The sequence below is a fragment of the Chrysemys picta genome, chromosome 10, assembly GCF_011386835.1.
Source record: "Chrysemys picta bellii isolate R12L10 chromosome 10, ASM1138683v2, whole genome shotgun sequence".
NCBI lineage: Eukaryota > Metazoa > Chordata > Testudines > Emydidae > Chrysemys > Chrysemys picta.
The window spans coordinates 50008824-50031874 of record NC_088800.1 but is presented as its reverse complement, the minus strand read 5'-3'; the positions used below and the strand labels follow the sequence as shown (position 1 = coordinate 50031874).

Genomic DNA, 23051 nt, shown 5'->3' with positions numbered 1-23051 from the left:
TGTTAAAATATTATATGTTTGCTGTTGAAGAAAAAAATCCAGACTACTTAACGTTGTTTTAGTTAAATGTCTGTCTCGTGATGTTCTCCTAATACAGCATGGCAAGAAAATCCTCCAAATATTAATGATTAACCTGTTGAATTGGGATAGTTCACCTCCCAATGACTTCATAAATAACTGCTTCAATTACCTTTGGTAAACGAAATAACCAAACAATCATTCATTTTCTGATACAGTATAGCTATAAAACTAATCAGAAAAGTTTTCAAAATAAATCACTGTTTAAAATGTATAGTTGTACCTTCTAAAAATGAAACCTACATCTCTCTATCTCTGAGTTGTGAAGAATATGTATGAAGGTTATAACAACGAACAAGAATGCACTTTTATGTAGAAAACCATGATTAAATCGAGTCTTCCTGACTAGTGATTTAAATCAAATCCACCCTGTTAATTAATGTTCATAAAGCTTTCTGGGGTCCTTGGTTGGAAGGTGATAGAGAAGTACAAAGTAGTATTACTTTGTCTGGAACGCCTAGTAACTGATGAACTTCACTCTGCAATGGACCAGTATCATATAGTCATCCCCCAAGAATAAACTGGTGGAAACCCCAAAGCAGAAATTCACAGGAGAACTTAAACCTCTATTATTCATCCTTCCCGAATATTGAAAGAAATTCTGCCTGTTTGAATGGAGGTGGGAACATGGTCCCACCCAATTCGACCACACACTGAAAATTGGTCTCAGAATTGGAAGAGAAGGATGGGACTGAGAACAGAGGGTGGCATAATCCACACTCTTAAGCAGTGTCTTTTTTTCCCCCCCAAAAAATTGATATTTTTAATACAAAAAGCAGAAGAAGATTTCAAAATGAGAAAGCTTTTTTTTTTAAACTAAACCTTTACTAAGAATCTTTTAGAGAAGCTTTTACTTGTTTTTACCATACTGCTCTTTCAAACATAACTCCTTTCTTTTAAAAGTTGACATGGTTCCAAGATATCCAGATGAATATTCAAGTAGGATCTAGAGCTATTTGTATCAGAGTTATTGTTGTTCTAGCTAGCACTGATTGTATATTTGTAAACATGTTTGCCTTGAGTAGGCAAAGGTTTTTGCTTCCCTTTAATGGGGGAAAGAATAGCTTTCATGGGCAAGGTATCTAGCTTAGGCATTTCAAAATATTTTTAATGCAACTTATTGTTGAGAGTGAACTTGTCTGTAAATGTTAATTTCCTGAAACACTCTGATTCTTGGAGAGGGGAGTCGTTTGTTTTAGCTGTACTAGGGAAACTGCACATTGGAATGTGTTTAGAATCTACACTGGGCTGATTTTTGAATGTACTGGTTAAACGTGGATTAAGAACATGCTGTGGTTTGAAAATGGGATTAAAATATTTTAAACAAAAATCTGCATCTCTGAACTTGCTTGTAGTGGGAAGCATCTTCATAGCAACACAGAGCAACCTGAATTTCTTTGCCCTGAAGAGGATGGGAAATGGTTTGTCACAAGAAACTGCTAAACATTCTTTTCTTTCTCTTCCAGGAAAAAGTACGAGTCACCTAATGCCCAAATAAGGTCTTTTGTCTTTCTGCAAAAACATTCTCTGCAGCCATGGATGAATATAGCCGCTTTGTGGACTGGGACAAGATGGATGCCACAATCCAGACACAGGACTCAAAGGAGCTAATCTGCACAGATTTCCAGGAGTTCAAACAGCTTGCCCGACAGGGCTGTTGGGCCAAGAATCACTCTTTGAGAGCCAAAGTATACCTGAAGCTAATTGGCAACATCCCATGCCGCACAGTGACACCAGATGCAAACGTGTACCGGGATATTGTTGTGAAGATCATTGGCAAGCGTAACACTGGCACCCTCCCGTTGCCAGAGTTTGTGGATAACAATCTGGTGCCCAATTATTGTTTGAATGCCGAGGGCATTGGGGCAGTCAGAAAGATAATCTGCTGCATTGCAAATCAGTTCCCTGACATATCATTCTGCCCAGCGCTGCCTTCTGTGGTGGCTCTGCTCCTCCACTACAGCAGGGATGAGGCAGAGTGCTTCGAGATGGTTTGTCGCATCCTTGCCTGCAATGACCCATCCAAGCGGCTCATTGATCAGACATTCCTGGCATTCGAGTCCTCCTGTATGACTTTTGGTGACCTGGTTAACAAGTACTGCCAGGCAGCACACAAGCTGATGGTGGCAGTGTCTGAGGACGTTCTGGAGGTGTACTCTGACTGGCAGAGGTGGCTCTTTGGAGAGCTGCCCTTGGTGTATGTTGCTCGGGTCTTCGATGTGTTCCTAGTGGAGGGCTACAAGGTGCTCTATCGGATTGCACTAGCCCTTCTCAAAGTCTTCCACAAAGTGAGAGCCGGGCAGCCCATGGAGTCGGACAATATGCAGCAAGACATTCGAGCTTTTGTTAGGGACATTGCCAAGTCAGTGTCTCCTGAGAAGCTGCTGGAGAAAGCCTTTGCCATACGGCTTTTTTCCCGGAAGGAGATCCAGCTTCTGCATATGGCCAATGAGAAAGCCCTACAGCAGAAAGGCATCACAGTCAAACAGAAGAGGTAAGGCCCCCAGATGCTCTATTTACTTAGCCCTGCCCAACAAAACCAACAGGCTCTTTCTCTCTAGTGAGGGGGACAGCCAACTCTGCAAGGTCGGTTAGGAGGCTGAATGCTCTGATAGCACATCATGTTAACTTTATCCCAGAGGCGTCATTCTTCTGGGGACATGACTACATTTGGGGCTGCAGCTATGTAAACCTGGCTTCCATCTTTGTACTAAATTGTCTGAATGTTGCTGAAATTATAACAGGATGTATAATCTATCTGTTATGCCATTATTGAAATGAAGCAATTTTGACAGTTTGTTATCACAGGATCAAACTTCTAACTATTGACATAGGCTAGGTCTACACTGGGGGGGGCGCGACCTAAGATACGCAACTTCAGCTACGCATCTTAGGTCGATTTACCTGGCCGTGAGGACGACTGCCGCTCCCCCGCCAACTCCGCTTCCGCCTCTCGCCGCGGTGGAGTTCCGGAGTCGACGGCAGAGTCGGGGATTGATTTTTATCATGTCTACACTAGATGCGATAAATCGATCCCCGATAGATTGATCACTACCTGCCGATCCGGCGGGTAGTGTAGACATACCCATAGTCAGATGTTCACTACAAATATTAAGACGTGCACATTTTTCTGGCTTTTTTTTTTTTAAGTTAAAACAAAGTGAACCAAAAAAACCAGTCCTGAGAACAAAGCTATTTTGGGAGGGACAGCATCTAAACAAATGTGAAAATTCAATTTTTTCTATTATTTTTATATAAACAGTGGTTTCAGTGTGTGTTCTGAAATTGCAGCATTGAACACCAATGTAATGTAACAGAAGCAAACAGTATCTGAAAGTGGGAATGTTCTGCTTAATAGTGCAGTTAAGACATATTTAGTTTTTCTTTCTTTCAGTAGAGTTGAGAGTATTTAAACTGTAATGGACCTTTATTTACAAGTGATATTTGAAAAGGAGCTTTACAGTCAAAAAGCCTATTATAAAAAAATCCCAGGACACTTTGTAAGGTTCACAGGTAGAGTCTTAGTCTGTTCAGATGTGCACCTGTCTATCACTAATTACAAATGAGTGATTTGAAATAAACCAGTCACAGACAGAATGGCTATAGGCTGGGACAAAAGATGAACCTATAGAACATGCTTTCTCATCAGATACGGGAAAGAGTCAACCAGGAAACTTGCAAACTGATCAGATTATCTATCTAACCAGGCTAGACTATATGATACGCTGCTTCAGAATGGTGAAGAAATACAGAGCAGTACCAGCTTCCTTATCTGAGAAAGTGCCTCATGCATATACAACAGGTGCAATAAAGAATTCCTGGGAGTACAGCTTCATGCCTCACTTTCCTAGGCAGCTATCTCAATGTTTGATATATTTATATTAAACCCAACAAGATAAGACTTGGGTAAGTGGTGTATGATATAAAAACATATTTAGATAAACTTTAAACAGATCCTGAAATTCTACAGTGACAGTAACATTTTTCTCCCAAGGCCAACTGTTTGGAGGAAATCTCTCTTAAATGCTGTTTTTTCCAAATCTAAAGGTTTGGAGAGTTCAGCAATAGCTTAACTAACCCTTCTGTCCTCCACAAGGAAAACGCTCCATAGAAACCTGTGAGCATAGTATCTGGAATGTGTAATCCGGAGAGATGCTCTTCCACACTCTTCTTCTAAATTGTGGGATCAGGAGGTACACATAACTAATGTATCTTCTCACAGCCACTTATGTAGAACAATGAGCTTGAGTCGGTACCCTTGAAGAACCTGTATTTGTGATTACTGAAACATATTCTTGGAAAATAGAAAGGACGACAAACAAGAATTTGAAGAACAGCTCGCCAAAGACTCAAAGTAATAGCAAAACATTTTTTAAGTACAACAGAAGCAGGAAGCCTGCTAAACAACCAGTGGGGCCACTGGACGATCAAGATGCTAAAAGAGCACTCAAGGACGATAAGGCGGTTGCGGAGAAACTAAATTAATTCTTTGCATTGGTCTTCATGGCAGAGGATGTGAGGGAGATTCCCAAATCTGAGCCATTCTTTTTAGGTGACATTAGAGGAGGTTTTGGAACAAATTGATAAATTAAACAGTAATAAGTCAACAGGACCAGATGGTATTCACCCAAGAGTTCTGAAGGAACTCAAATGTGAAATTGCAGAACTACTAACTGTAGTCTGTAACCTATCATTTAAATCAGCTTCTGTACCAAATGACAGGAATCCTGCTATTCAGGTAATGTGATGCCAATTTTTAAAAAGGGCTCCAAAGGTGATCCTGGCAATTACAGGCCAGTAAAGCTGACTTCAGTACTGGGCAAACTGGTTGAAACTATAGTAAAGAACAATATTGTCAGACGTATAGACGAACATAATTTGTTGGAGAAGAGTCAACATGGTTTTTGTAAAGGGAAATCATGCCTCACCAATCTACTAGAATTCTTTGATGGGGTCAACAAGCATGCAGACAAGGGGGATCCAGTGGATATAATGTACTTAGATTTTCAGAAAGCCTTTGACAAGGTCCCTCACCAAAGGCTCTAAAGCAAAGTAAGCGGTCATGGGATAAGAGGGAATCTCATGGATTGGTAACTGGTTAAAAGATAGGAAACAAAGGGTAGGAATAAATGGTCAGTTTTCAAAATGGAGAGGGGTAAATAGTGGTGTCCCCCAGAGGTCTGTACTGGGACCAGTCCTATTCAACATTTTCATAAATGATCTGAAAAAGGGGCTAAGAAGTGAGGTGGCAAAATTTGCAGATAATACAAAACTACTCAAGATAGTTACATCCCAAAAGCTACAAAAGGATCTCTCAAAACTGGGTGACGGGGCAACAAAATGGCAGATGAAATTTAATGTTGATAAATGCAAAGTAATGCACGTTGGAAAACATAATCCCAACTATATATATAAAATGATGGAGTCTAAATTAGTTGTTACCACTCAAGAAAGAGATCTTGAAGTCATTGTGGATAGTTCTCTGAAAACATCCACTCAATGTGCAGCATCGGTCAAAAACCGAACAGAATGTTGGGAATCATTAAGAAAAGGATAGATAATAAGACAGAAAATATCATATTGACTCTCTCTAAATCCATGGTACGCCCACATATTGAATACTGCATGCAGATGTGGTCACCCCATCTCAAAAAAGATATATTGGAATTGGAAAGGGTTCAGAAAAGGGCAACAAAAATGATTGGGGGTATGGAACGGCTTCCATGTGAGGAGAGATTAATAAGACTGGGACTAGTCTCTTTTCCAAACTGAAGACTCGGGGGGGTGGGGGGAGAGAGGGGGTAAGGGTAGGGTATGATTGAGGTCTATAAAATCATGACTGGGGTAGAGAAAGTAAATAAGAAAGTGCTATGTACGCCTTCTCGTAACACAAGAACTAGGGGTCACCCAATGAAATTAATAGGCAGCAGGTTTAAAACAAAAGGAAGTATTTTTTTCACATAATGTACAGTCAATCTGTGGAACTCTTTGCCAGAGGATGTTGTGAAGGCCAAGACTATAACAGAGTTCAAAAAATAACTAGATAAGTTCATGGAGGATAGGTCCATCAATGGCTATTAGCCAGGATGGGCAGGGATGGTGTCCCTAGCCTCTGTTTGCCAGAAGCTGGGAATGGGCGACGGGACGGATCACTTGATGATTACCTGTTCTTTTCATTCCCTCTGGGGCACTTGGCACTGGCCACTGTCGGAAGACAGGATTTACTGGGCTATATGGATCTTTGGTTTCACCCAGTATGGCCGTTCTTATGTCATATGTTGGCCTATGAAATAACACTAGCCTTGATGGTGCTCTTATATGCAGCTATTCATCTCTTCGTAAGGCGGATATTCCTCTCCAGCTGCTTGTTCCCAGAATCCTACATCCTGTTAACATCCTTTCTGTATTTCTCTTGCAGACCTTGATGTGTGGCCTTTTCATGTTGGTCAGACCTAAAGAATCAGAACCTTCCCTTGTCAGGCAATCTAAGCATACCTTTCAAGGCTTCTGTCTACGGGAGTGTTGGTTAGAAACTTTGAACAGGGAGGCTTTAGTAGTTACTAGGGCCTCCAGACCACTGTTTTTTGAGGAAGCACTAAGTATGTGACAGTCAGGTATATCACTGGCTTCCTCCTAGTTGGGGAAGGACAAAAGAGTTAAGACAGCCGGTGTGTATGTTCTTCAGAGAGAGAGAGAGTGTGTGTGTGTTAGGGAGTGAAGAAGCCAAGAGCTGCTACTCGGCTAAGAAATGACTTATCAGTAGCCAGCTAGAGCAACAAAGGTGCAGTCTTAGATTTCTTCCAAGCAAGGTTCAGTACTGTCATCGCCAGGTGAGAGCAACAAGCAGAGTCACTGGCTAATGAAAAGTTTTCACCCTTTCTGTGCCATTTGCTGGAACGTACCATAATCTCTGATGATCTCCGGAAGAGAGACTGTGGAGTAGGTTTGACGCAGGATGTTAGGTAGGCAAAAGCAGGTGCAACAGAAGCTCTCTCTCTCAAGTCTTTGAGAGAACTCAGATTCCCTTATCCAAACTTGCTTGATAGTGAGTGAGCCACACATCAGATATGAGTTGTTCCCCTAATATCCTGATAGATCTAACCACACAGCAGGAAGGAAACGGACTGAGGGTTGACGGGAGAACAGGAGAACTGATGCTAAATGAGGAATATTGTTAACCTGTCATCCTCTTTTTTCTTTTTCGGGCATTGTTTGATTCAAACCTTATTCTGTGTTTCTCCCTAGGCTCCTTCCATGCATTTTGCTGGGGTTGTAGGAAATCACTGACCTCTTTTCCTGTCTTTTTTTATGTCTTCTCCTTGTGCGTTCTCCTTCTGTCAATTCCATAGCCGCTGCACTCCTCCTGTTTGCAGTGTTTCATCTTCTAAAAGGTAGGTTAAAAAACTTTGAATGTTTGTGCTTTGCTCGTTTCTTCTGTCTTTGCTTGGCTGCGTTCTTCTGTCATCCCCGCTATGCTAGGGCGGTAGCAGCAGTGCTGATTGCAGCAACAAACAGCAAGGTAAATAGTTCCTGAAGATGCCCTTGCAAAACTAGTTCAAAGTAACCTATAAAGGTGTTCAAATGAGAGTTCATGAGACCATCCCACTGACCTAGCATTATTGTTCTGCACAGCCACACAGGAGGCCTAGATTTCATTCGTAAATGTGGGTTGTCATCTTGGGATGGAAATTCTCATGTTGGTGATTGGACTCCTTATACCTTGTCTGCACTTGAAAAAATGTACCATGTTAGAAAACGTATTAACTGAACGTGTTTTTACAGCACCTAGCCATGACTGGGACTACTGCAATACAATAAAACTAAACTAATCTGTCATAACTTACATGATAAACCTGGTTTTCCTCTTAGTATGGTCATAGACATTCATGTTTAAAAACATGCTATGTGGTCATTGTTAACCCTAGCAGGGAAAACATTTTAAAACATGACTTGTCCATGCCTACACTAGGTGCTAAGTCACTTAGTGCACTTTCATCCATGTCCAAGTTCTGAATGATTTTGAAAAAGTCATGGATTTAAAAACTTCCACAGGCCCTCAGAGATTTCAGACCCCATACAAGATCTTGAGAAATAGAAAAGGTGATTCAGTGACTACTTACACTTTGTATATATTCCAAAGTAATTAATGAACATAATGATTCAAGGTATCTGCACTGGCTGTTGCTGATACATGAAATGCAAGCTAGCTTGATCTTGCTGAGCTTTGGTGGCCTTGAAGCACTTCAGTGTTAGTGATGAATCTGTATGAGAACCCACATTCCCACCAAAACAGTAAATAAGCAAACAAATTTGTAAATATTTGAATATGCTACACTTTCAGTATGGTAATTAAGAAGTAAGAGTCCTTCTTTCTGTAATTTAAACACATTAAATAGAAAATTGCAATGCAGATTCCAGCAAACAAACTAACGTGAAGGATAAAAAGAACTCTAATGAAGGATAGAAATCTTTAATTGGTAAATGGCTGCAGCTTTGCAGTGTGAGCTCCAACTAATGGCTATTACAATTGCATGGTTAATTCATCTTCAGTAGGCTTTCTCAATAAACTACTGGTTCTTCCTAGATGATAATGAGAAACTTCTTCTAGTGATGCAGTACTCACTCAGAACGCATAATTCTTCTTCGAATGCTTGCTCATATCGATTCCAATTAGGTGTGTGCACGCGTGTGCATGGCCTTCGGAGAACTTTTACCCTAGCAACACCCAGTGGTAGGGTTACCATACGTCCGGTTTTTCCCGGACATGTCTGGCTTTTCAGCAATCAAACCCCCGTCCGGGGGGAATTGCCGAAAAGCCACACATGTCCGGGAAAATGGCCGGCACTTCCTCTCCCCCTGTGGCTCTGCTCCACTCCTCCTCTCTCAGATTTACAGAGCCAAGCTGCCAGAGCCAGCGCTACTGGCTTCGGGCAGTCCCCCCTGCCTCCGGACCCCGAGCCCCCAGCCAGGCACTTCTCCTACCCGGCTCCAGCTGAGCTGCTCCCGCGGTGCAAGGTCCGGAGGCAGGGGGGGGGCTGCCCGAAGCCGGTAACGCTGGCTCCTGCAGCTCTGCTCTGTAAGTCTGAGGGGGCGGAGCCGAGCAGCTCGGCTGGAGCCGGGGAAGGGACGTGCCCAGCCAGCTCTGGGTCCTGAGGCAGGGGAGGGCTGCCAGAAGCCAGCAGCTCGGCTCTTACATTCTGAGCGGGGAGGAGCAGCTCAGCTGGAGCCCAGGTAGGAGAAGTGGGGTCCGGAGGCGGGGCTGGGGGGTGCTGAGCGGGCCGGGGGGGCCAGGGGGTGCTCAGCCGGGGTCCGGGCTGGGGGGTGCTGAGCGGGCCGGGGGGCCGGCGGGGCTGGGGGGTGCTGAGCAGGCCGGGGGATGCTTGGCCGGGGGGCCGGGGGCTGGCAGGGCCAGGGGGTGCTCGGCCGGGGATCGGGGGCCGTGCTGAGTGGGCCGGGGGGCCGGCAGGGCTGGGGGCCGCTGAGCGGGCCGGGGGATGCTCGGCCGGGGGGCCGGCGGGGCCAGGGGGTGCTCGGCCGGGGGCCAGCCCAGGCTGGAAACGCCGGGGGGGGCAGCCTGGGCCGCTCCTCCTCCCCCCACACCCCCCCTTACCTGCTTCAGGCTTCCCGCGAATCAAATGTTCGCGGGAAGCAGGGGAGGGGGCGGAGTTGGGGCGGGGACTTTGAGGAAGGGGCGGAGTTGGGGCGTGGGCGGGGCTGGGGGTGGGTCCGGGGTCCGGTGGAGTGTCCTCCTTTTGGAGGCTCGAAATATGGTAACCCTACCCAGTGGTCGGCAGTGGAACCCCCTGGAGTGGCGCCTTTATGGCGCTGGATATATACCCCGGCCGACCCAGTGCCCCCTCAGTTCTTTCTTACCGTCTGTGACGGTCGTTGGAACTGTGGAGTTCGGCTTTGCTGCTCTCCACTCTCCCTAGCGTTTTTCCTCTCAACAGTGTTAATAGTTAGTACAGTTATAGAGTTTATATAAAGTTATAGTGTACATAGTTCTACTTAGCGGGTTGGCAGGGATCTTCCCTCCTCCCCACCGGTAGCTTGGGCTCATGCCCAAGGCTCTAGGCTTTAAACCCTGTGCGTCCTGCTCCAAGCCCATGCCATCGGGTGACCCCCATGACTCTTGCCTAAAGTGTCTGGAGGAATCTCATCAGACTGAGAAGTGCAGGATCTGCAAAGGCTTTCAGCCCCGGACTAAAAAGGAGTGTGACTTTCGTTTGCAACAGCTCCTCGTGGAGGCAGCTCTTAGCCCTCAACCTCCAGCACCGCACCAAGACCTGAGCGCTTCGGTGCGCAGCGCCCCGGCGGCAACAGTAGGAGCTGCACCACGGTCGGACTCTGATAGAGACCTGCAGCACCGGCATTCCCTGGCACCACAGCCGACATCATCGGTCTGACACCGGTCCCACTTGCCTGGTCAGAAGCGGCACTGTAGACCGGAAAAGGCTGGCCCATCTCAGCAGACGCCAGCCTCCCTGGACCCGCCCTTGGCGCCGCGTCCCGTAGAGGAGCGGCCAGGGGCACAAGTGCCGACTTCAGCACCATTGACTCTGTCACAGAGAGCGGAGCCGTTGAGTCCGGTGTGTCTGGACTCCCCGACACGTAGCGTGGTTGAAGTCCAGTTGCCATCGACTCCAGACACATTTGCGGCTGCAAGGGACCTGATTGCTATGACAGCATCGGCATCCCCTCAGCAGACAAAGGTCCCTGCTCGTGTGGTCCCATCCCGAGGCAAGCCGGCCCTTATCCACCCGGCACTGTCAGTTGAGCCACGGCACCGTTCCCGCTCTCAGCACCGTTCCCGCTCTCAGCACCGTTCCCGCTCCCAGCACCGTTCCTGCTCCCGACGCCACTTGCAGTCCCTGCACCGCTGTCCTTCATGGCACTGGTCAGACTCACGGCACCATTCTCGGCACTGCTCCGTATGCCAGTCACCGTCCAGGAGCAGATCTCGGTCCAGACACCACTCCCAACGATGATCACCGTCGAGGACTAGGTCTAGATCCTGGCACCGATCTAGGTCACTGCACCGCTCCCCTTCGCGGCATTGCTCTCCATCTTCGCAGACCCGCTCGGCACCACCGTGGGCATCGCGCTCCAGCTCTCGTCTATCCGACTGCCGCCACTTGGATCACAGCACTCTGAACTCAGGGGCTGCTCATTGGTAGGCGCAGGGACAAGGCCCAATCCAAGGGTCTACCCAATGGCCCTTTTGGACGCCCTGGGCGTACCACCAGGACCAGGATTCTCCATCAGGGGCTTCTTGTTCAGCCCCCTCCAAGCCGCGGGTGCCAGAGGTCACCATCAGCCGTCCAGCGCCGTCCATCCAGGCTCCAGACCCTCTTCCAACCCCGCTTCCGGGTCCGGACACTGAGATCGTGGGCTCAGGACTCCAAGACACAGCTGACCAAGAGGGCCCAGATGATCCTCTTCCTCCTGTGGCCGCCTCCTCATCTTCACCTGATAAGGCGGTGGCAGGCATTGCTATTTTGGTCCCCCCCAATAGACCTCCGTGCCCACCAGGACCTCTTATGTAGGATGGCGCGGAATATGACCCTCCAAGCAGAGGAGGTTATAGAGATGGAGGACCCTGTGGTTGACATTTTGTCCACAGAGGCCCCATCTAGGGTGGCCCTACCGCTCATCCAGACCATTCAGACCACGGCCAAAACAATCTGGTAAACGCCTGTGTCTATTCCTCCAACTGCTAAAGGGGTGGAGCGGAAGTACTTCGTCCCCTCCAAGGGATATGACTATCTATACACACATCAACAGCCCTGTTCACTGGTGGTGGCCTCAGTGAATGGGAAAGAGCGCCACGGTCAGCAAGCCCCGGCACCCAAATCGAAAGAGGCCAAACACCTTGATTTATTTGGGCGCAAAGTCTACTCCTTGGGCAGTCTTCAGCTCCGGATTGCAAACCAGCAGGCACTCGTGAGCTGATACAACTATAACTCTTGGAACTCCATGTTAAAGTTCAAGGAGCTAGTTCCTTCGGAGTCCAGAGAGGAGTTTGGGGCCTTGGTGGAAGAGGGCAAGACAGTGGTGAGGACCTCATTACAGGCCTCACTGGACACCGCAGACTCTGCCGCTCGGACCCTCTCTTCGGGCATTGCGATGAGATGTATATCTTAGCTGCTGGCTTCCGGCTTACCACTGGAGCTTCAGCAAACATTACAGGATCTCCCCTTTGATGGAGAGGGCCTGTTTTCAGACAAAACTGACTCGAGGCTTCAGAGACTCAAGGGCCATAATGTGATAGCTGGGGATGCATACACCAGCTACATAGCGGAAGCCATTTAAGCCTCAGCCCCAGTGCTCCTATCCCCCTCCTTGGTCGAGGCAGGACTTCTATAGGAGGCGGGGGCATAATACCAGGAGGAAACCCTCCAACCACCAACCCGGCCAAAGCCAGGGCCAAGGCCTTTCCAAGCCCTCAGCGGGCCCTAAGCAGAACTTTTGAAGGGATGCTCGAGGACAATGTACCAGACCTCGGTCAGGATCCTACCCCACCCTTCTTGAATCGTTTATCCCATTTCCACCGTGCTTGTTCCCTTGTAACCATGGACCATTGGGTTGTTTGCACGGTGGAAAGGGGATACTCTCTCCAATTTTCTTTCTTCCCACCCTCCCTCTCCGTCCCTCTTCAGGGACCCTTCTCACGAGCAACTCCTCATTCAGGAGATTCAAACGCTTCTGTCCATGGGGGCGATCAAGGAAGTTCCAAGGGAGCTAAGGGGCAAGGGGTTTTACTCCCGTTACTTCCTAATACCCAAGGCAAAGAGTAGGCTTCAGCCTATCCTGGACCTGTGCGGACTCAACAAATTCGTGGTAAAGTTGAAGTTCCGCATGGTCTCCTTGGGTACCATTATACCTTCCCTGGATCCTGGAGACTGGTATGCCGCCCTCAACATGAAGGATGCATGTTTCCACATAGCAATCCATCCAGCACACAGACGCTTCCTCTGCTTTATGGTCAACCACAAACACTACCAGTTCACGGTCCTTCCGTTTGGCCTTTCCACGGCCCCCTGGGTGTTCACCAAATGTTTGGCAGTCGTGGCAGCCTCCCTTCGTCAGAGACGGATATAGGTATACCCGTATCTCAACGACTGGCTTATCAGAGGTCGCACCAAAGAACTGGTGCACTCCCACGTTCAAGTGGTCACGGACACATTTTCTTGATTAGGTCTTCTCATCAATGCGGTGAAGTCCACTCTAGAACCAACCCAGAGAATAGAATTCATCGGGGCGGTCCTAGATTCCGTGCATGCCCGAACCCTCCTGCCGGATGCTCGTTTCCACGCTCTGAGGGGCCTTATCTGGAGCCTTCAAAGCTTCCCAATCTCGACAGCAAGAACATGCCTGAGTCTCCTGGGTCATATGGCTTCCTGCACGTACATGACCAGACATGCCAGACTTTGGCTCCAATCACTTCAGGCCTGGCTGGCATCGGTCTATCGCCCAGGTCGAGACAGCCTGAACCTGGTGGTCAGTGTTCCGGAAGGGGTCCTGGCCTCCCTTCAATGGTGGCTGAACCCAAGGGTGGTATGCGAAGGAGTCCCCTTCCACACCTGTCAGCCTCCCTGTCCCTCGTCACGGACACGTCAGCCCTGGGGTGGGGCGCTCACCTCGGGGACATCCAAACACAAGGCCTATGGGCCCCGTCCGATCTCTCTCCCCATATCAATGTACAGGAGCTGATGGCGGTATGTTTTGCATGCCAAGCCTTTTAGGAGCAATTGCATGGTCATTGTGTGGCAATCCTCACAGAACACCGCGGCCATGTTCTTCATCAACAAGTAAGGGGGGGCTCGTTCCTCCCCCCTCTGTCAGGAGGCCATTCAACTCTGGGAGTTCTGCATAGCCATTCCATTCACCTGGTGGCGTCATTTCTCCCAGGGGTCCAGAACACGTTGGCAGACCATCTCAGCAGGTCCTTCCAATCCCACGAGTTGTCGCTCCGCCCCGATGTCATCCACTCCATTTTCCTGAAGTGGGGGTTTCCCCAGGTCGACTTGTTTGCCTCGTGCAGCAACCGGAAGTGCCCGGCATTTTGTACTCTCACAAACTTCCTACTCCCATGGATGAGCAGGCTGTTGTACGCCTTCCTGCCATTTCCCCTTGTACACGAGGTCCTGATCAAGGCGCACAGGGACAGATCATGACTGATTCTGGTTGCCCCAGCGTGGCCCAGGTAGCATTGGTACACCACGCTTTTAGAGATCTCGGTGGACGCCCCGATTCCGCTGCCTCTCTTTCCGGACCTGATCATGCAAGATTGTGGCCGCCTCTGTCACCCCGACCTGCGGTCCCTCCACCTCACGGCATGGATGTTGCATGGCTGAGCTGCTCTGTTCTTGTTTGGTGCAGCGGGTCCTGTTGGGCAGCAGGAAACCTTCCACTTGGGCTACGTATATGGCTAAATGGAAGCGATTCTCATGCTGGTGCTCTCTCCATGACACGCTTCCCCTTCAAGCGTCTGTGCCTCTCATTCTAGACTATCTCCTGGACCTGAAACAGCAGGGCTTGGTGATATCATCTATCAGAATTCATCTGGCGGCCATCTCAGCTTTCCACCTGGGAGTGTATGGCTGATCTGTCTTCACCAACCCCATGGTTGGTAGGTTCCTCAAGGGCCTGGACCCTCTATATCCACAGGTACGACAGCCTGTACCCACATGGGACCTCAGCTTGGTCCTCTCAAGACTTATGGCCACATGTTCCCTTTTGTACCTCTCTTGGAAAACAGCTTTCCTCGTTGCTATCACTTCAGTGAGGCGTGTCTCTGAGCTCAAGACTCTTACATCGGAACCACCTTACACGATCTTCCATAAGGATAAGGTGCAGCTACGACCTCACCCTGCCTTTCTTCCCAAGGTGGTGTCAACTTTTCATATCAATCAGGACATCTTCCTTCCGGTTTTCTTCCCAAAACCTCACGCCAATAGTCAGGAACAGCAGCTTCACTCCCTCGATGTTCGTAGGGCTCTTGCCTTCTACATTGAACGTACGAAACCGTTCTGGAAAACAACGCAGCTCTTCGTCGCGGTAGCAGCCCGAATGAAGGGTCTTCCGGTCTCCTCCCAGCGGATCTCTTCTTGGATTACGTCATGTATTCGTGCTTGCTATGATCTGGCCAGGGTCCCGACCCCTCCATCTCACCGCTCACTCCAGGAGGGCTCAAGCCTCATCAACAGCTTTCCTGACCCAGGTGCCAATCCAGGAGATAGAGCTGCTACTTGGTCTTCAGTGCATACGTTCGCCTCACACTATGCCATTATTAGGCCAGAGATGATACGGCATTTGGTAGGGCGATACTACAATCCATGGTACTTCACTCCGACTCCACAGCCTAGGTAAGGCTTGATTTTTAAGTAGCCTTTGTAAAGCATTTGGTCAGCTTCTTGAGAAAGAAATGTGCAAATTAAGTGCCCAATCAAGAAGCACTTAAGGGACAATGAATCTTGGAAGGCTCCAATCCACATAAGAAGTCTACATCAGGACGTTCAAGGTAGCAGGTAAGCAATGACTGCTGCCTGTAAAAACTGAGTCATGCAAGGACATGTGACTTGCCCATGTGACTCCAAAACTCCATCTTGGAGCTGGACTTTGCATAGAGAGGAGGGGGTCTCCACCAACAAGAGAAAGTCTACTTAAACCCCTGGGAGACCCCTCCATTTGGTCTTCAGCTGGCTAAAGAGAGAGCCTCTCCACCCCCTAGGATACTTGAAAGAGACGGGAACAAACTACAGAGGGTGTGAGTGATTGCTGGACCAGACTAGAAGGAGACTAGTCTGTAAAAGGAAGCTTACTGGAATTCCTCTAAGGGTGAGGTTTTTATCTGTACTCACTTTTCTTACTGTATTAGACTCAGACTTGCATGTTTTATTTTATTTTGCTTGGTAATTCACTTTGTTCTGTCTGTTACTACTTGGAACCACTTAAATCCTACTTTCTGTATTTAATAAAATAACTTTGTACTTATTAATTAACTCAGAGTTATGTATTAATACCGGGGGGGGGGCAAACAGCTGTGCATATCTCTCTATCAGTGTTATAGAGGGCAAACAATTTATGAGTTTACCCTGTATAAGCTTTATACAGTGTAAAACAGATTTATGACCGTGACGAGGGGAGTTGGGCATCTGAGTGTTAAAGACCGGAACACTTCTCAAGTTGTTTTCAGCTAAGTCTGCAGCTTTGGGGCATGTGGTTCAGACCCTAGGTCTGTGTTGGAGCAGACTGGCGTGTCTGGCTCCACAAGAAGGGGTGCTGGAGTCCCAAGCTGGCAGGGAAAGCAGGGGCAGAAGTTGTCTTGGCACATCAGTTGGCAGTTCCCAAGGGGGTTTCTGTGATCCAACCCGTCACACCTATAATGGCAGCAGGCCATAAAAGAGACTCTGTTTGGGAATATTTTAATGAAGTTCCTCTATCTCTGACTAAGACAGGCATGTGTGCAAAATGCAAATAGTGCAACAAAGAAATGCAAGGCCTGGTTGTCCGAATGAAACAACATCATGAGAAGTGTTCCTTCTCAGGAGGAAGCTGCGTTGAAGATGATGAAAGGAGCATGTCTGAACTTGCAGGATCTTCAGGTTGGTAAACTTTTTTATTTAATACTTTTCTTAAGGACTGCCTGCCTTCCTTCTGGACTATTCTTGAATTCTCATGTTTGAGCAAAAAATACAGTTGTTACTTTATGGTACTATCATTTTAGATGCAGTTGTGATAAAATAATAAACTAGGCAGATCTTCCTTTTACAATTTCACTTTTAAAGTAGTTCTGAGTAGTACTGAGTGTCAGTGAAGGCAATGAGTAATACTAAATGAGCAATATGGTAATAAAATTAAATAACTGCATTGACTTATTTTGTTTAGGAGAGTCCATCCTCAACATATAGGATTCTGAAGACTATCCACCTTCAAGATCACCATCATTTTTTATAGTTTCAGAGTTATCTGCCAGTGATATTGTTTGTCACATCATGTATGTCACGTAGCCACAGTATATTACCTGTAGCAAACAGAAAAAAAAAAATCTCCAAAATCAAGGAACAACCATAGATAAGTTTGTGATAAGAACCAGCAGATTACGAAAAGAGGGAATTGATGAAAAAATTGCACGGTTTGTTTATGCAACAAGCTTTCCTTTCTGTATGTTTGAGAACCCACACTTCATTAACATGGTTCAGTCATTAAGACCAGAATACAGTCCACCCAACAGAGCAGATGTCGCAGGCAAATTGCTGGATAAAGTTTATGAAAGAGAAATTGAGCAGTGTGCAAAAGGTCTAGAGGATAAAATTGTTAACCTGAGTCTTGATGGGTGGACCAATGTCCACAATGATCCTGTTGTATGTGCTTGTGTGACAACAGAAGAAGGGAATGTCTTCCTTACAGAAACAATTGATACATCAGGAAATGCACACACAACAGAATACTTATCAGAAGTAGTAGTAAAAGCTATAACAAACTGTGGGGAAAAAAATTCAAATGTCTAGTACGCAGCTTGGTCACAGACAATTTTGCAAGTGTATCCAAGATGAGAAGAAATTATTTAGAAGAGAGTGAAGAGAGTCCAAAGCTAATAACACACAGTTGCAGTGCTCATTTGATTCACCTCCTAGCCAAAGACTTCAGTGTTCCAGAAATAAAGGCTGAAATTGCAAAATACTTCCATAACAACCACTTTGCAGCAGCTGCTCTGAAAAAAGTGGGAGGAACCAAGCTAACTCTCCCACAAGACGTGCAATGGAACTCAGTAGTGGACTGTTTTGAGCACTATATCAAGAACTGGCCTAATCTGATGACTGTTTGTGAACAAAATCGTGAAAAAATAGATGGCACTGTCACAGCCAAAGTTCTCAACATTGGGCTTAAGAGAAATGTTGAACACATGCTGTGTACCCTGAAGCCTATTTCTGTAGCCTTGAACAAAATGCAGGAAAATAGCTATTTTATTGCTGACGCTGTTGAAATTTGGAAGGAACTGAGTCGAGATGTAAAAAGAGAAATATGCAATAACCGAGTTAAATTACAAGCATTAAAAAAACGAATGGGACAAGCACTATCTCTAGTTCAATTTTTTTTGCAAATATTCTCAATACTCGGTACCAGGGTCAAACCTTAACTGCTGAAGAAGAGGAGTTGGCTAGGACATGGACATCCAGCAATCATCCCTCCATAATGCCGACTATAATAAACTTCAGAGTAAGGGTGAACCATTGAAGAAATATATGTTTGCTGCTGATGTTTTAAAGAGAGTCACACCAGTGAACTGATGGATGTCACTTATACACTTGGATTCAGAGACTGTTGAAGTGATAATCTCACTTTTAACAGCAGTAGCTTCTTCAGCCAGTGTAGAAAGAATATTTTCTTCTTTTGGACTAACTCATTCCAAATTGAGAAATCGTTTGGAACTTGAAAAAGCAGGAAAGCTTGTTTTTCTTTTCCAGATTATGAACAAACAGGAAAATGAAGGTGAAGACAACTGAGTTAGCTACAGAAGCCAATATTTTAAGTTTTTCATGTTGACCTGGTTGACATAGTTGATTTAATTTTGTTTTTTAAATGTTTAATTTAACTATTTTAGTTAAATAATTTTAACAAAACCAAACCTGGTTTTAAAAAACTTGAATGTTTTTAAATTTGGAAATTCTTATGCTTGTTTTGTTAAAATATTACATGTTTGCTGTTGAAGAAAAAAATCCAGAATATATAATGTTGCTGTTTCAGTTAAATAAAATAATTTAAATGTCTGTCTGGTTATGTTCTCCTCCTAATACAGCATGGCAAGAAAATCCTCCAAATATTAATGATTAACCTGTTGAATTGGAGATAGTTTACCTCACAATGACTTCATAAATATCTGCTTCAATTACCTTTGATAAATGAAATAACCAAACAATCATTCATTTTCTCATATAGCTGTAAAACTTATCTGAAAAGTTTTCTAAATAGATCTCTTTAAAAATGTATAGTGTGTACCTTCTAAAAATGAAACCTACATCTATCTCTGAGTTGTGAAGAATATGTATTAAGGTTATAACAACCAACAAGAATGCACTTTTATGTAGAAATCCATGATTAAATAGAATTTTCCTGACTAGTGATTTAAATCATGATTTAAATCAATTTGACGTAAATCAAATCCACCCTGATGGGGTTTGTCTAAGTACCTTGATGGTTAGATGAGAATTCAGGGCTGTAGTGCAAGTGGGAAGCCTCATTCAACATTCCTATCGGAAGGTTCGTGAGCTTCCTAAAATGACTTGTGCCTAAACCAATACATGTTCAGCCTCCCCATTAGGAATGCTGACAGCAAGGCAGCTTAGCGATGCCCCACTTGCTACAGTAAGTGACCCAGGATTGGTGACTTTGGGCAGCTCCCAATCTCTCTCTTTAGCAAGCCGTTAGTAAGGAATGCTGCACATGCATGACTGGCTACTCAGGACTCCCAAGTAGAAATTTTCATAGTGATGTAGCATTTCTCACACTGTAGGGAGCTCCTCGCTACACTAATACTCAGTGCATTATTTATGAGGTCTTCTCTGCATTCTGTGAAGTTGTGGGGGAAAGAAAAAACAACAATTGCTGAAATAAAAATACTGTAAAACCTAGCAAACACTTGGGACCCTTTCCCACACTCAGGCTACCCTCGTGGAATGCAAAATTGATTCTCCAGAGCTTGGCCCAGCTGATTGCTATCTGATCCTTTAACACCTTGTTTGAGCCCTTGTGTCTCTTCCATCAGATGTACTTGGCTGTGGTACTTGTAGTGATAACTGGCTTCACCATCAGATACAGATGCAATAACATTTTTTAAATCTTCTGTTATCATGGGTTTGAGTACATTGATTTCTTCTTTAACCCAGGGTAATAAAGGGTGGGTAAATGTATTGATCCTTGTATTGCGAATCCCAAGGGTTCACAAATCATGAGTGGATTTTAAAATCATGTGATTTTAAAAAATAATAAATTTGGGGATCTTTTACTTTGCCTTTTGGTTTCTGAGCCTATAGGGTGTACTTGGATCATGTTTTCAAGCTTTTCTCTGCAACCATGAGGATGCAAAGCTTTTTTTTTTTTTTTTTTTTAACAAAAGCATAGATTCTTCTTCAAGAGATGTCCCTGTGGGTGCTCCACTCCAGGTGTTGGTGCATCCCTGTGCCTTCGCTCTGAGATTTTGACCGCAGTACTCGTACCGGTCGCGCATGCGCAGAGCCTGCCCCACACGCTGAGTGTGCCTTAATGGTATGCGTGCGCGACTGGTCTCCTCAGTTCCTTCTCTACCGTCCCCGGCCTGAGACGGAGCTCAGCAGACTTGTTAGAGAATTTTTTCTCTCCCTTCTTCAACTCTTTCCCCTCTTATTGTATCTCTTCTCTTTAAAGCAAAAAAAAAAAAAAAAACACTTTTCTTTTTTCCTGTCAGCGCAGCCGCTTCCAACATGCCTGGCTCTCCGGGTTTTAAGCGCTGCTCTAACTGTAATGATGCAGTCCCACATCCTCCAAAAATGTGCCCATTGAAGCAAATTAAAATCCAGGGCACGCAAAGACAGGGAGCGGCGGTTAAAACTTACTCCTGCTGCAAAAATCTCTCGGACCAGCCTCAGACCTGGGCTCCGACTCCTCTATACACCACAGCCCCCTTGCTTCAAAGAGACAAAAGAAAACTTCAAAAAAAATCAGTCTCTCTCATCCACAAAAGGTATTCGCAGGGATAAGACTTTTCCGGCCGGGTACTCCTTCCCTCCCCGTGCTCCCCAGGCTGAGTACCTTTGATGCGCCGGGTGAAACTCACCTGCGGCTGCAGCAGTCACACTAACCTCCAATGCCGAGGCTTCAGGCTTTGCTGCCTACCTCTCACACGGCACCGTTCAGTACCACAATGGAAGCGGTGCGACGCATACTAGCCTGCCTGACCCCCCCCACAGGCTCCTCTCACTCTCCTGGCACCATCAGCCTTTGAGCTAGCCAGCAGTGACAGAACACTCAGGACGCCAGTGCAGAGGAATCCCGCCTCACAACAAATTCTTCTTGCTCAGCGCTCCCCTCATATAGGCACTGCAGCACCGCAATTCACACACTCGAGGGACCTGTTGTTGTCACCTATCTTGCAGTCACCCCTACTTAACACCTACTTCTCTCCAGACACTCAGGCAAGGTCTGCACAGCTTTCCTCCAGTGATGAGGAATCTGGGCTGCAGGGAGAATTTTCACCTTATCAGATTTCCCATCCACAGCCATCAGAGAGGTCATAGAAAAGCTGCCAGGTCCTACTCCGAGGGTCTTGCCCCATGGTGCGTGAACCCCTGGATGGCACCACCCATTCCCTCCCACCACAGTGGCAATATTGGGCTCCTTATACTCAGGACCACACTCATTTTACCACTGCAGCCAGGCATGAGACCTGCTTGGTACCACCAGCTGACGACTCTGCTACTGACTCCAGACACCAGGCAGCCATGTCACAACTGCAAGAGCAAGCACGGCTTTTCTCTAACCCAGTAGAACCAGTTGTTCCACCTGATGAAGCATTGCTTCCTCCTCCTCTGACATCTTTGGACAACTTCTCAAAATTTCAAGACCTGTTTAAAAGAGTTGCCAACGAGCTACAAATTAACCTGGAGGAAGTCCCTGAACAGCAGCATGAGCTAACCGACATCCTGCAGCCCTCTTCTTTTTCTAGAATTGCATTACCTATCAACGCAGCCCTTTTAGAACCTGCCAAGGCCATTTGGCAAACTCCGGCTGCAAGCCTGCCTACCTGTAAGCAAGCGGACTGGAAGTACTTTATTCCTTCCAAGGGCTTAGATTTCCTTTTTACTCACCTAGCGCCAAACTCGTTGGTAGTAGACGCAGTTAACCAAAAGAACAAACACCAGTTTCCCCGCTCCACCCCTTCTGCCAAGGACAGTAAACGACTAGATCTGCTCGGACGTAAGGTATACGCTTCTTCCATGTTGCAATTTCACATTACTAATTATACGGCCGTTCTAGCAAAATACGACCACAAAAATTACAATAAATTCATGGACTTTATTGATCACATTCCAGAAGAAAAGAAACAACAATTTACAGCCATAGTTTCCAAGGGACAAATCTTCTCCCGCACTGCTCTTCAAGCTGCCCTTGATGTGGGCAATACTGTGGCATGGTCCACTGCCACAGCAGTCGTGATGCGCCAAGGGTCATGGCTCTTGTCCTCTTCCTTTCCCTGGGAAAACTATGAAAACAGCATTCTTAGTGGCAATCACCTCCACCAGACGTGCAAGAGAAATAGTAGCTCTCATGGAGGACCCACCTGACACAATATTTTTTAAGGACAAGGTTACCCTCCGACTTCACCCCAAATTTCTTCCAAAGGTACATTAGTCATTCCACATCAAAGAACCTATACACCTGCCAACCTTGTTTCCTAAACTGCATGCAAACTCCTCTGAATCCACAATGCATACATTGGATGTATGCAGGCCTTTGTCCTTTTATTTGGATAGAACCAGACCCTTTAGGACAGAGGTGGGCAAACTTTTTGGCCTGAGGGCCGCATTGGGTTTCCGAAATAGTATGGAGGGCAAGTTAGGGGAGACTGTGCCTCCCTAAACAGCCACGCGTGGCCCGGCCCCCGCCCCTTATCTGGGCTCCTCCCCGCTTCTCGCTCCTTGATAGCCCCCCTGGGACTCCTGCCCCATCCAACCCCCCCGTTCCCTGACAGCCCCCCGGGACCCCTGCCCCATCCATCCCCCCTGCTCTCTGTCCCCTGACTGCGCCTGGACCCCCTGCTCCTAACTGCCCCCCTGCCTCCCCATCCAACCCCCCCTCCTTTCTGACTGCCCCTCCAGGACCCCTGCCCCATCCAGCCACCCCTTCTCCCTTACCGCACCCAGACCTCCTGCCCCTAACTGCCCCCCCGCCGCCCCATCCAACCCCCCCTTCTCCCTGTCCCCTGACCGCCCCCA

General features: G+C 46.7%; 1 protein-coding gene across 12 annotated transcripts in view; it reads left to right on the top strand.

Moving 5' to 3' along the window:
* TBC1D24 (TBC1 domain family member 24) overlaps positions 1-23051 on the top strand; it is a 104068-nt gene that overhangs the window by 25074 nt on the left and 55943 nt on the right. For 8 of the 12 annotated variants that reach the window (XM_065558664.1, XM_065558662.1, XM_065558655.1 and 5 more), the window contains exons 2-3: positions 1545-2572; positions 7428-7469. In XM_065558664.1, coding sequence (XP_065414736.1) covers positions 1614-2572; positions 7428-7469 — 1001 coding nt within the window. In that variant the 5' untranslated portion in view covers positions 1545-1613. The remainder of the gene's footprint in view (positions 1-1544; positions 2573-7427; positions 7470-23051) is intronic. The other 4 variants (XM_065558665.1, XM_065558660.1, XM_065558659.1 and 1 more) reach the window with 1 other exon arrangement.